Raw genomic sequence first — 13,794 nt, forward strand, 5'->3', positions numbered from 1 at the left:
GCCCCTCCCCCCGGCGCTGTGGGAGCCCCCGCCCCCGCCAGAGCCAGGCCGGGGACCGGCCTGCGGGTCCCCGTTCATCCGGGCAGCGAGGAGGGGCGGCGCGGCGCAGCGCAATATTCAGCAGGGCGAAGCGCTCCATGGCAGAGCCGCGCTGAGCCCAGCGCCATCGCCGATTGCAGGTGAGCCCGGCGGGCCGCTCATCGCGGGGGGCAGGGACCCCCCTGGCCCCGGCCGGCACCTGCCCCCGTCCCCCGGGAGCCGCCTGGCTTGTGCCCCTGCTGCGGAGCTGCCCCCCCCTCCCCGCGGTTCTTTGCATCCTTCCTGCGTTTCAAGGACACGGAGCCGGGCGGGGGGCGGCGGGCCATGGAGCGGGGAGCCGAGATCTGGGGCGCTCCGCTCGGAACCGGGCCGGGGGGGGTCGGCCCGCCCCCCCCAGCGGCCCCAGGCGGGGTGCGCCCGGGAGGAGCCGCTCCCTGCGCCGCGGGGTGGGGGTACAGCTGTGCCCGGGGTGCCATGGCACGGGGGGGTTGTGGGCACCGCGGGCAGCGGTCCGGCTCCCGGAGCCATCTTGCGGGTCTCTCTCCGTGCAGAGCCGCCGCCATGGACGCGTTCATGAAGGGCTTGTCCAAGGCCAAGGAGGGGGTGGTGGCTGCGGCGGAGAAGACCAAGCAGGGGGTGGCGGAGGCTGCGGAGAAGACCAAGGAGGGGGTGCTGTACATGGGTAAGGCTGCGGGGGGCGCTGTGTGCGGGTAAGGGTGGGGGGCTGTACATGGGTAAGGCTGCGGGGGGCGCTGTGCGCGGCGCTGTACATGGGTAAGGCTGCGGGGGGGCTGTGTGCGGGTAAGGGTGGGGGGGGCTGTACATGGGTAAGGGTGGGGGGGCTGTGTGCGGGTAAGGGTGGGGGGGCGCTGTACATGGGTAAGGCTGCGGGGGGGCTGTGTGCGGGTAAGGGTGGGGGGGGCTGTACATGGGTAAGGGTGGGGGGGCTGTGTGCGGGTAAGGGTGGGGGGGTGCTGTACATGGGTAAGGGTGGGGGGGCTGTGTGCGGGTAAGGGTGGGGCGCTGTGCGCGGGTAAGGCTGCGGGGGGCGCTGTGCGCGGGTAAGGGTGTGGGGGGCGCTGTGTGCGGGTAAGGGTGGGGGGGCGCTGTACATGGGTAAGGCTGTGGGGGGCGCTGTGCGCGGGTAAGGGTGGGGGGGCTGTGTGCGGGTAAGGCTGCAGGGGCTTGGCAGAGCCAGGGCTGGGCACCACCCCAGCTGTGGGTGCGCAGAGCCCAGTGGAGGGGTGCAGGCTGGCAGCAGCCTGGGGCAATGGATGGGGCAGGTAGGTGAGGCTCTGCCCACAGCTCTGGGGCAGGGGCAGGCCCAGTGCCTGCATCCAGCCCTGGGGGTGCCGGGGGCTCCCCGCCCTGCCAGCCGCTGGGAGCAGCAGGCCAGGCGGAGCCCAGGCACTGGAGCTGGGCGGGGGAGGTTCAGCCCTTGGGCAAAGAACAGGATGCCAGAGCCAGGGGGCCCCAGGCCCGGGAACGTCGCCCACAGCTGCCCCCATCTCCAAGGGCGACCCATGGAGCCTGCCGGTCCCCCAGTGAAATGCCAGGCCCAGGTCTCGGCCACGTGTGTGCCTGGAGCTCCCCCCACTGAGACAGGGGCAGCTGCCAGGTGCTCTGGGCAGCTCAGCGGTTGATGGGCCTGGGGCCCTGGGGGGCACTGGCAGGGGGGCTTGCTGGCGCCCAGGCCGTAGGCAGGAGGTGCGCTCTGTCTTGGCTGGCTGGTGCCCGCATCCCCCCTGCAAAGCTCAGGCCGCTCAGACTGGCACAGAGCCAAGAGCCCCCTGTGCCCAGGGCCCCACAGAGCTCCTCAGTACCCGCATTCGCTGCCCTGGCCTGTCCCCGCCGGCCGGGAAGCAGCAGCTCCCCATGTGCTGAGGATCGGGCCATGACGGGGTGCCTGGGGCCTGCTGCTCCTTGCCTGCCCCAGCTCCGGACCTGGCCCCGTTGCTGTGGATTGGCCGGCCCAGGCTGTACGGGGGAAGCTCTCCGTTAGGGCCCGGGGGCTCGTGGTGACGCCGCTCGGCCGTGGGGGGATGAGGGCCAGGAAAGCTGCTTGGTGGACACGCGGACTGAACGGCCGAGGGGCAGGGGACTCCAACTCCCATGCCCTAGATCCTCCCGCGGTTAGTGAACGACCCTGTGGGGGGCGCTGGGGGGTGCTCCCAGCTACTGCGGTCTGAGCCTCTCCCTGCAGGGGGCGCTGTGGGGAGCGGGGCAGCCGTGCTGGGTGCGGCTCCAGTCCTGGCCTGGCCCAGAGGGAGGCGCTGCTGTTAAGTGCTCGAGTCAGGGTGAGCCAGGCTGGGGGAATGAGGAGCTAAGGGCTCAGCCCCCCACGCTCTGTGCAGAGCGGGGCATTGCTCTGATGGGGAGCCGGCAGCCAAAGCCTCCTGGGCTGGGGAGCATGAAGTCCCTGGCAGGGCTGCTTTCCAGTCACTCCCAGACCAGCCCCCTCCCCGCCGCAGGGGTGTCCTGCTCTGGTACTGCTCCCCCCACCCCACCCCCCGCCCCAGGGGTGGGCTCAGATCCTGGCAGCTCAGTCTAATTCCCAAGTCAGCCCCCTGCCCGGGCTCTGCTCATGGGGATTCATGCCCAGCAGGCCAAGGGGCTGTCAGGGGGGCTGAGGGCTGAGTGCGCACCCAGGGGGCTCAGCTTGTGAAAGCCTGCCCCACCACAGCTTGGCACCTCTTGCCCCTCAAGCTGGGCAGAGACCCTGCAGGCGCATGGCGCAGGGCCCAGAGGAGGCCACTTTGGGGAGGGACTTGATTTAGTCCTGACGAGCTGGAGGGGAGAGGAACAAACAGCTGCCCCACAGCCCACGCCAGGGAGACCGAGATCCCTCTGCCCACATCTCCCAGCGGGAGTGCCCCTACGTGGGGTAGGAGAGCTGGCTGGATGAGGTGCTCCCAGCTGCTCCCAGCAGGGGGTGCTGTAGGGAGCGGGGAGGAGCGCTGGGTGAGGGAGGGGGCGCAGGGCTGGTGTAGCAGGGGCTGCAGGTCGGGACTGAGGGGCACCGGCAGGGCTGGGGGAGCAGAAAGGAAGGGAGATGTTAGCCTGTGGCCTCTCCCACCTCCACAGGTCCCAGCCACAGCTCTGGGGCAGGGCAGGAAATGGGGCACATGGGGCAGCCATCGCGGGCAATCCCTGCTTCCCGCGAATCCCGTACGCCCAGCCAGGGGCTGCACCAGTCCCACGTGACCTGCGTGGCCAATCACGGCAGCTTGGGTCTCCTGTCCAGTGCACTCCTGGAGGATTCAGGAGTGGGGCGAGGAGCAGTTCCTCTGGGCTGGCCCCAGCAGGGGGCAGCCTGGAGCTCAGCCCCTCAGGGCACCCATGGGGCAAGCACTGGGAGCCCCAGACCCTCCATCCCTGCACCACGGCCCCATGCCACTCCCCTTGGCAACTGCAGGGGTCCATCTCTCTCCCCACCATCGGCACCCCAGCAGCTGAGGAGTATCTGCTTGGGCCCTTCTGTCCCCGTGGGGCAGGTTGGCAGGGTCCCCCAGAGCCATGGGCCTTGGAATTGCGCTGCACAGGGCAGTTCCCCTTTCACAGCTATGGCCTTAGGCTCTTGGCAGCCTCAGGCATTCAGCTCTTCTGTCTCTTACCCCAGCATTTGTTGTCTCTGGCTCAAGGATCCTGCTGGACATTGGCACTGAGGTTCTGGTCTCTCAGTCCGTGGGGCTCTGCCCTGCAGATGCTAACGAGCTCTGGGGGTATAAACGCTTTGCTCTTCACACTGATGTTTCTGCTACCCCATGTGACCTGGCAAAGCCAGGGCTTGCCCCCCTCTATCACAGACATGCCCCGTGAATCCATTATTAACCCTGGCGGGCGAGCTGGGATTCCCAGCGGGTGAGGACGGGTGCCCCTCGATGCCCGTGGGATTGCTCCCAGTTCAGTCACGTCAGGACAGCCTGAGTCCGGTGTCAGACATTGTAAGTGACTCTCTGCTGCGTTAGAACTGCCCCCACCCAGCCTTGGACCCAGGGCAGCGGGGACCCTGCGTTCCCTCGCGTCCTCTTCCCACAGATGCCACGTAGGGCAGCCTCTGCCAGGCCAGCACCGCACCTCCTGGGTGCGGCGCTGGCCCCTCCTTGTGCTGTGGGACTGTCCTCGCGCTGGGCATGAGCAGAATCCCACTGCAGGCACCAGCAGGCATCCCTGAAGCGTCCAGCTGGGCAGAGTCTGGTCTCCTCAGGCTCGGGAGGGTGGCGCTGTCTGAGTCTTGTTCAGGCTCCTCCCCTGGCCCCAGGCTCCAAGTCAGTTTTACGGCAAACCTGCCCCTGCAGCTCCAGCTTCACCACAGCGGGCGCCTGGGAAGCCCGTCTGCTCCGTACGGGGCCTGTCTCACGCCGTGGCTGGATGCTCCCAGGGTCGTGCCCTGGAGCCCCGGCTGAGCATCGCAGCCTGGTCCCTGGGCTCTGCCTTCCAGCACATGGGGGGCCGGGCCTGCCTGGGCTGATCTCTGCTCAGAAACTGCCCCCAGCCCAGCCCAGGGGCCGCTGTCCTGCGGTGGTGCTTTGGGGTCCGCCAGCACTGGCTTTGCAATGCCCCCGCCCGCCCCCCGCCCATAGCAGCACCACGGCGCCCCCCTCCCACAGCTCCCCTTCCCCACGATGTCCCCCCTTCCCCACAGTGCCCCCTCCCATGGCGCCCCTTCCCCATGGCACCCCCTTCCCCACAGCACCCCCCTCCCACAGCTCCCCTTCCCCACAACACCCCCTCCCAGCCACTCAGACTGCTGGCCAGTGCCCCAACCTGGGAGTTCCTAGGCTCCTGGGGTGCAGATGGATCTAGCACCCACCTGAGCTGCCCCCCGGGTCCTGGCTGCCTAGCTCCTAGCTCAGGGCTGGTGTCCTGGCGTCCCCGGGCGATGCTCTGGAACTGCTCCCCATGAAGCCAGGCAGGACCCTGGGGAAGTCTCCTCTCTGTGAGCAGCCTGTCTGCAGGACACACAGCTCACCCGGCTTCCACCTTCCTGGGTCTGACCCTGGAGCATTCAGCCTCCTCTGCCCCCCCCACCCACCCCGTGTGCTTCCCACAGCGAGTCCGCCCAGGCGGGGTCCTGGGGAAGCCAGAGGGTCCTGCCCCCCAACTCCGCAGTCAGATGTGACTCTCAGCCAGCCAGTAAAACAGAAGGTTTATTAGATAACAGGGCCATGATCTAACACAGAGCTTGTAGGTACAGGAAACAGGACCCCTCAGTCAGGTCCACCTTGTGGGGCAGGAAGGCTAGAGCCCCATCTGGGCCTCCCTCCATTTCCCCAGCCAGCTCCAAACTGAAACTCTCCAGCCCTTCCTCTGGCCTTTGTCTCTTTCCTGGGCCAGGAGGCCACCTGATCTCTTTGTTCTCCAACCCCTTCAGTTGGCATCTTTGCAGAGGAGGGGCCCAGGCCATCAGTTGCCAGGAGACAGGGTGTTGACCATTCTCTGTGCCGACATCATCACACTGGCCCTCTAGGGCTCTGCGACGATCACACCCCCTGATCCCCCCACCTAGATACTTAAGAACTGCATAGGGGAAACTGAGGCACTCACAGTATCCAGAAAGAACATTAAGAGCATTCCTACTTTGTCACATCTCTCCCCCTTTCGAGACCAAACTGAACAGGGTCACTTTAGCCGGTGACCTGGGGAAGTTTGAAGCCACCAACATTTCCATGGATGCCGCAGCATCTGTCCCGTTCCTTGGTGGGAGTTACACCGTCCCTTAGGTCGGCTGTGCTCAATGGCACTCGCAGGCCTCATGTGGGAATGTTTATGCTGCCAGTGCCCATTTGCCACCCCACAACCCCCAAACTGGGAACAGGTCTTCTCCCAGTGCTCCAGACTGGAGGACTGTGATTCGGGCTCTTTTGGTTAGGAGCCCCCATCTTGACCTTGGCCACCCTCTGGCCATGTGTCTCTGTCCCCCGCCGCTCGGCATCAGCCCCTTTCATTGGATGCAGCCACGTCGGGGCAGAGGGGTCAGTAGACACTGCAAAGCACCGCCCCATAGATCCGGCTGCAGCTTCTTTAGGGCCTGCCCCACAGGTGAGCATTTCTTCTCTATGGCCACGTAATTCCACTCCTGGGGCAGCAGCTTCTTGCTCAGGTACCCGATGGGGTGTCTCCCCTCCCTTAGCATCGACTTGCATCAGCACCGCACCCAGCCCTGCGTCTGAGGCGTCGGTGAACACTGAAAAGGGCTTGGCACTGTCCAGGTTTACCAGATTTACCGAGCCCTGGATTAGGGCCTCCTTCAGCACACAGAGAGCCCCCTGGCACGGCTCAGTCCAGACCACCTTGTCTGGCTTCCCCTTCTTACATAGCTCAGTGATGGGGGTAGCTGGGGAGCTCAAGTGGGGTACAACCCTCTGGTCGTACCCCACCATCCCGGTAAAGGCCTAGCCCTGTTTCTTGATCTGGGGAACGGACCAATCTCTGATTGTCTCCACCTTACACTTTCCAGCTTTTACCATCAGTTCTGCCTCCTTGGGGCAGCCCAAGCACCCTCTTCACCTGGGACACGTGTTCCTCCCAGATCTGGCTAAAGACACAGATGTCATCAATGGACGCCAGGGCCAGGTTCTCCCACCCTCTCAGTGACCGATCCACCCGGCGCTGGAGGGTGGCCGACGCCCCCTCGAGGTCAAAAGGCAGGACCAGGAACTTGCCAGTCACCTTTGGGGAGATCCATAGTAGGGAGGTAATGAGCCCCCCCCAGCTTGTCTAGAATCTCCCCAGGCCTAGGCCTGGGATAGGCATCGGACACGGTGATGGCATTAAGCTTCTGATAGTCCCCACAGAATCAGATCGACCCGTCTTTCTTGGGGACCAGCCCCATGGCTGAGGCCCATGGGCTGCTGAACAGATGGATCACCCCTAAAGCCAGCATGTCCTTGACCTCTCTCTCCAGGCTCTGAGCTGTTTTCCCAGTGACTCTGAACGGGGGACACCTGATGGGAGAATTGGCTCCCACCTCAGGGAAGAGATCCACCAGGGGGTCTTCCCCGTTCTCCTTCCGACTGTCCCTTACCAGATCCAGGGTCCCCTCGCTCTCCTCCCACACAGCAGCTCGAAAGGGAAGAACCCGGTGGATTCCTGGGGCACTTCCCCGTACCGCAGGTGGGGCAGGTGCTTGTCCCCGTCCTGCGGATGCTGATTCATAAAAGCCCTCAGCATCATCCCCAGGGCCCCATAGACTCTCTCCACCAGCCCGCGGGATGGAGGGTCACCTGCAGAGGCCCAGGTGGGCCAGACCCCCCATTTCTCCCACCAGCCCTGGAGCCGGGTGACAGGACATTGGACCCCTGGTCTGTAAGGACCCCGCTGGGGACTCCCCCTCTGCTGAAGATGGTCAGCAGCGCGTCTGCCTGGTGTCTGCCTCGGTGGAGGGCAGAGCCCCCGCCCCTGGGTAGCGGGTGGTGAAATCCATCACCACCAGAACGTATTTCTTCCCTGCCTGGGTTGCCTTGCTGAGGGGCCCCACTCTGTCCATGGCCACCTTCTGGAAAGGTGCCCCTGTGATGGGCAGGGGTCTCAAGGGGGCTTCACCCTTATCCCGGCCTTCCCCCCACCCCGGCCAGGGTCGTAGGACCTGCCGTGCTGCCGGGCTGTGTCCCAGACTCCGGGCCAGTCACGGCTTCCTGGGGCCTGGATCCCCTGGTGTCCCGAGAGAGGGACATCGTGGGCCAGGTACAAGAGCCTGCGGTGATACTTCTGGGGCACCCCCAGTGGCCTCCTGATCCCCCACGGTTCTACTTCCCCTGGGGGAGCCCCTTCCCGGTACAGGAACCCCTTCTCCCACGGCAATCTGTCCCTGCAGCCTTCCCCACGGGGGTTTGCAGCCTGTGGCCAGCAAGTCCCCTCAGCCCCTCCAAGGAGGGATCCTCCCGCAGCTCGGTCTGGAATTCAGCTGCTGGGGGAGGGAGCGGGACCTGCTCCCTCTCGCGGGCTGGGCCTGGGGTCACAGCCCCGCTGAGCCCTGTCCCTGGTTGCTCCCTCCCTGCCGTGGGATCACTTCCCAGCAGCGCTTCTGGACCAGGCAAACCTGGTTGGTAGCCAACCTGCCCTGCCTGTGGGTCCCCCCCCTCAGCTGGGGTCTTACCTCCCCCCTGGCTCAGCGCTGCCCTTGCTGTCCCAGTGGGGTAGGCAGCGAGCTCTCTGCTCTCCTTACAGCTTCAGAGCCAGCGGGAGCCCCCTCTCCAGTGTGCAAGGGGGTAGGGAGCATCTCTCTGTCCCACCCAGCCCCAGGGGTCTGGTTCCAGGCAGGCAGGTAGCCTGAGCCTAGCAGCTCCTCCCCGCTGCCAGCCAGGTCATCTGCATTTTCACTGACCGTTTCCCTCTCCCCCAATTGGTTCCCTGGATTCAAATTCAAACCCTCGGCAGTTACAGGAGCAGGGCCTGGATCCTGTCCCAAAGAGACACAGTCACCCCACAACAGGGTCTCGCAGCTGGTATCCTGGAGAACCCCAACAGCCAGCCAGCCCGACCCCTCCTGGGTCTGCACAGGAATCTGGGCCATAGGCAAGGCGAGGGGCTTCATCCCTGGGACCCTCACCCAGCTCACACAGCCCCTCAGCCTCTGAGGCTGCACCACCCAGGGCCTGACACCAGTTCTCTCCGTCCCAGGATCTCGCCACCCCAGGAATGTCTCCCCATTGACCATCACCTTCCTCTCCCACTGGGGGTCCGAGGGGCCTGACCCCAGGAGACTCCACCCAGACATAGAGGTTGGGGTCAGGAGTGGGAGCCTGTCCACCTCCCCACCCATCTGGCTGATGGAGTCTATGGACTTGGGACCCAGCAAGGGAGCTAGACACCGGGGCTTTTCCGCAGGGTCCCCCTGGTTCAAATCGCCAGCCTGCTCAAAGGCAGTGAGGTGGCATCCACCCCCCCTCCCCTTAACCAGGGGCAGCAATTTAGTCTCGAGGTTCCCTGCGGAACTGGCCCCCCGGGGTCTATCCCCACTCACCCCGGGGAGGTCCCCTAGGCCTCTCCGCTCCCCCACCGCCAGTTCATGCTGCTGCTGCTTCTGCAGCTCTTTCTCGGGCTCTCGCTGTCTCTCACAGTCCTCTGGCTCTCGCACTCAGCTGTTTTGCATGCTCCGTGCACAGGGCGCGCGGGGGAACACCTCGCCCGCACGGCGTCGCACACTCTGTGCACAGGGCGCACGGCTTCCCCGAAAACACGGGCACTAACGGCCCTGTGGGGTCCCTGGGGGCCAGCGGGGCTCAGCCAGGGACCCTGCCCTGGCAGATGTCCACAGGCTGGGTAGCTTCTCCCTCATGGAGTCGCTCAGCCCTGGCTGCCTTCTGTGGCCTTGGCCGGCCAGTCAGTTCCTTTCCCCCACGCATCTGTCCTGCCCCCCTTCCCCCCAATATCCGTCCATTGCTCCAGAACCCCCCGGCCCTCAGCCCAGAGTGGGAAGGGCTCCCCGGATCCCCTCCCTCAGCACTCCCCTGCTAGCCACTGGGGTCACCCCTACAGAGGGGCAGGCCTGATACGGCAATTCTCCTAGCAACAGACCCCCAAACCATCGTCCCCCCTGGGCTGGCCTGCGCAGGAAGCTGGGTGAGCAGTATCCAGAGGCCAGGGCACCCCCTGCACCCCCACGGCTCCCCCTTGCAGCAGCAGCCTCCACCCCAGAGCAGGGTGGGGGTGAGTCCTGGCCAGACCCCAGCTGCCTCCCTGGCAATGTCAGCCCTTTTCAGTGCATGCCCCCCGCCGCAGGGTGCGGACATCATGTGTGCAGGGCACCCCTGGGACAGCCAGGAACCCCCAACCTGCCCCCGCCCTGGCGCCTCCCCATGGGGTATCCCCAGGGAGATGCCAGCATCTCGGCGGAGAGACCAGGGCCTCTGGGGTGAGGGGTGGTGTGTGTGTCGGGGGGCGGCAGTACAAGGGCTGGTTGCCCCAGCTGCAGCCAGCCCCCCCAGCCCACCACAGAGGGGGTGCTGGCGTGAGCCAGCCTGGCACGCCCAGCGTGGACCAGCGAGGGACTGGGCCAGGCGGCTGCACCTTGCGCTCTCCCACTGTCCCAGGTGGGGCCAGGCTGCCGTGCCGTGGGGCTGAAGGAGCCGTGGGCTGGTTGCAGGGGGTGCGGGCTCGGGGCGAAGGGCATCAGCAGGGCTGTGCGGGGGACCCCTATGCTGTGCACTTGCAGCCAGGGCTTTGCCCCACATGCCCGTACGGACACCACGGTCCCTCCGCGGGCAGCCCCAGACGGCCCCGCCTGGCACCGGCCCCTCTAACCCCCTCCTCTCTCTCGCTCTCTCTAGGAAGCAAAACCCAGGGCGTGGTGCAAGGCGTCAGCTCAGGTACCAGCTGCTCGAGTCCCCCAGCCCAGTGCCACGCGTGGGCGGCTGCACTAACGAGCTCAGGCTTATCGGCGGCTGTGATGTCACCGGCCCAAAGCCCCTTATGTAACGGGGGCCAGAACACGGGCTTGGGAGCTGCTGGGCCAGGGCTTGAAACCCAGCTGGGAGGAACGGTCTCAGGCCGCCTCATGGCCCCAGCCTGGTGGGGGGGCGGGATGAGTCTGCCCCCCAGGCACACACAGGGGTGGAGGGGAGGTGCCTGACCCCCTCAAGCTCGCTGGGGCTAGGAGTGCGAGCACAGGCCCGGGAGCCAGGCCCCCCAAGTACTAGCCCCAGCCGGGCCCTGCCTGGCAGCCGAGGGGCGCCACCCCCAGGCTGGGCCCTGTAACGCGGCTCTGCCTGCCTCTTCCAGTGGCTGAAAAGACCAAGGAGCAGGCATCCCAGCTGGGAGGAGCCGTCATCTCGGGGGCCGGGAACATCGCGGCTGCCACCGGCCTGGTCAAGAAGGAGGAGTTCCCCACTGACCTGAAGGTGAGTGTCCCCTGCAGCGAGCCGGGGGCTGCCGCCTCTGCAGGGGGACCAGTGGGGTTCTGCACCCACGTCCACAGGGTGGCTGTCAGGCCCTGCCCACTGCACCTGCCTCAGTTTCCCCTGTCTTCTGCCCATGAAAAGGAACATCATCTCAGGGGTGTTACACACACACACACCCCGGGCACCGCTGCCGTAATTCCCCAGAAGCCGGTTTCCCATTCCCCTCTGCCTCCCCACCCCTGCTCAGGGGATCCACCCTCTCACTCCAGCTCCCCGACCAAACAGGAGCCTCCCCTTCTCCAGGGAGACCTGCCCCAGCCTCCCGCTTCTCAGGGGCTCCCAGCTCTGGCCAGTTCTCACCAGCTTCCCCCGAGCTCCTCGCTGCCTCCTTCCCGCTAGGCCCAGATGCCCTCTCTGGAGCCCAGTGGGGGGCAGCTGACCTGGCACAGGTCAAGGGCCAGCTTGCCCTGTGGCAGGGAGTTCCCCAGGTGCAGCAGGGCCCAGTCTGTGCCAGGGGGGCAAGCCTCTGGAAGGTGGAAAGTCCAACTGCCAATCGGGTTGAGCCCCTGTGAGCCCCAGCCAGGCTGCCCAGCTGCCTGCAGACAATGAGCCCCTCAGTGCAGCTGGTTTGGCTTCCCCTGCAGCTGAACCCAGCCGGGGCGGGGTGAGCGAGGCCTGGCCGGCTGGGAAGTAGCAAGAGAAGCAGGCGGCCCTTCGCTGAGTGGGTGACTCCCCTGTCGCGGCTGGGTGGGAGGCCAGGATGGCACCACCGCTGTCTGGCAGGGAATTGCTGAGTGGGTGCGTGGGTGGTGCCCAGCCGGTGGAGAAGGGATGCGCTGGGATGCGTGCACAGGGGGGTGCATGGATGTATGTGGGCATGTGTGTACGTGGACATGTGTGTTTGGAAGGGTGTGTACATGCAGGGACATGTATGGACGTGTGCGTGCATGTAAAGGCCGTGTGTGGGTGTGTGCACTGTCACGGGGTCCCCGGGCGATGCTCGGGAACTGCTCCCCAGGAAGCCAGGCAGGACTCTGGGGAAGTCTCCTCTCGGGGAGCAGCCTGTCTGCAGGACACACAGCTCCCCCGGCTTCCACCTTCCTGGGTCTGACCTCGGAGCATTCAGCCTCCTCCGCCCCTCCGTGCGCTTCCCCCAGCGAGTCCGCCCAGGCGGGGTCCTGGGGAAGCCAGAGGGTCCTGCCCCCCAACTCTGCAGTCAGACGTGACTCTCAGCCAGCCAGTAACACAGAAGGTTTATCAGACGACAGGAACATGGTCTAACACAGAGCTTGTAGGTGCAGAGAACAGGACCCCTCAGCTGGGTCCATTTGGGGGGCAGTGAGCCAGACAACCCCGTCTGCCCTTCACTCCTCGTCCCCAGCCAGCCCCAAACTGAAACTCCCTCCAGCCCCTCCTCCTCTGGGCTTTGTTCCTTTCCCTGGGCCAGGAGGTCACCGGATTCCTTTGTTCTCCAGCCCTTTAGCTCTCACCTTGCAGGGGGGAAGGCCCAGGCCATCAGTTGCCAGGAAACAGGGTGTCGGCCATTGTCTGTGTCCAGACCCCTGCCCACACCTGCCCTCTAGGGCTCTGCAATGATCATACACCCTTACCCCACCCCCTAGATACTTAAGAACTGCCTAGGGGAAACTGAGGCACCCCCACACTATTCAGAGGAAACATTAAGAACAGTCCCACTTTGTCACATGCATGTGCAGGGACGTGTATGGATGTGTGCGTGTGAAGGCCGTGCGTGGGTGTGTGCTCGTGCATGGACGTGTGCGTGTAAAGGCCGTGCGTGGGTGTGTGCTCGTGCAGGGACGTGTGCGTGTAAAGGCCGTGCGTGGGTGTGTGCTCGTGCAGGGACGTGTGCGTGTAAAGGCCGTGCGTGGGTGTGTGCTCGTGCAGGGACGTGTGCGTGTGAAGGCCGTGCGTGGGTGTGTGTTCGTGCAGGGACGTGTACGTGTAAAGGCCGTGCGTGGGTGTGTGCTCGTGCAGGGACGGGCACTGCCGTGGCTGCTCTCACTGGAGCCGTGAGGTGCCCGACAGCTGCAGCCTCCGCAAGCCGAGTTGCCACAATGAGCTGTTCGCTTCCAGCTTATCCGAAAATAGCAACAGCGGAAACAAGGAGGCCAGGGCAGCGGGCAGCTCCGCAGGCAGGGCAGGGGAGGACGTGGCTGAGCCGCTCCTGGGGGCAGGGCAGCGAGCCCCAGCACAGGGCCCCTGGGGCCCGAGGGGGCAGGCAGGGGGCTCTGCACAGGCCCAGCCGCCGGGTGGAGCTGGACCCCTTGTGGGTCAGCAGGACCAGGCTGTGAGGGGTGCTGCCCCCTGGCCGAGGAGCCCAAACCCGTCACACAGGCCAGCATGGGGCAGCCAGCCAGGGCTGGAGCCCAGGGGCCCAGAGGGCATGGCCCATCCTGGCTCCCCCCCCACAACCCATGTCAGCACCAGGAGCCTGGTGCCCAGCACTGCCCCCAGCCCCTCTGCCCCCCATTCCTTGCAGCACCGCGGGCAGGGCCCAGCCGCCCCCTCAACCAGCCAAGCTCCGGGCTGCGGAACCCGGAGACCGGTGGGGCCGGGCCGGTGCCTTCGCTCAGTTGCACGGGGCTGGGCATGGGGGGGCTGGCAGGGGCAGGGCTGGCCCATGGGCTCCCTGCTGGGCCAGTGGTGTGCCTTATTACCCACAATGCCCTGGGGCCCACATACAGCACAAAGGAGAGCAACAAATGGCCTAAACTGCACCCCCCATGGGTGTTCCTGCCCCCCCCCCACTGACTCCTGGCCCCAGATCCCTGGTGCCACCCCACCCCCACACCTCTGCCCCCCATCCCCCAGAGCCCTGGTGCCCCCACCCCTGCCCCCAAAAGCCCTGCTTCCCCCACCCCCACCCCTGTCCCCCAGAGCCCTGGGGCCCCCA

The 13,794-nt window shown here is 66.0% G+C and overlaps 1 protein-coding gene across 1 annotated transcript in view; it reads left to right on the forward strand.

Annotated features, from left to right (window-relative positions):
- The window catches only part of SNCB (synuclein beta), a 16,359-nt gene continuing 2,565 nt past the window's right edge, over positions 1-13,794 (forward strand). Inside the window, exons 1-4 of the mRNA XM_073355158.1 lie at positions 1-179; positions 591-721; positions 10,311-10,349; positions 10,762-10,880. Of these exons, the coding sequence (XP_073211259.1) occupies positions 601-721; positions 10,311-10,349; positions 10,762-10,880 (279 nt within the window). The 5' untranslated portion in view covers positions 1-179; positions 591-600. The remainder of the gene's footprint in view (positions 180-590; positions 722-10,310; positions 10,350-10,761; positions 10,881-13,794) is intronic.

Source organism: Lepidochelys kempii, chromosome 8 (genome assembly GCF_965140265.1).
Source record: "Lepidochelys kempii isolate rLepKem1 chromosome 8, rLepKem1.hap2, whole genome shotgun sequence".
Classification (NCBI taxonomy): Eukaryota; Metazoa; Chordata; order Testudines; family Cheloniidae; genus Lepidochelys; species Lepidochelys kempii.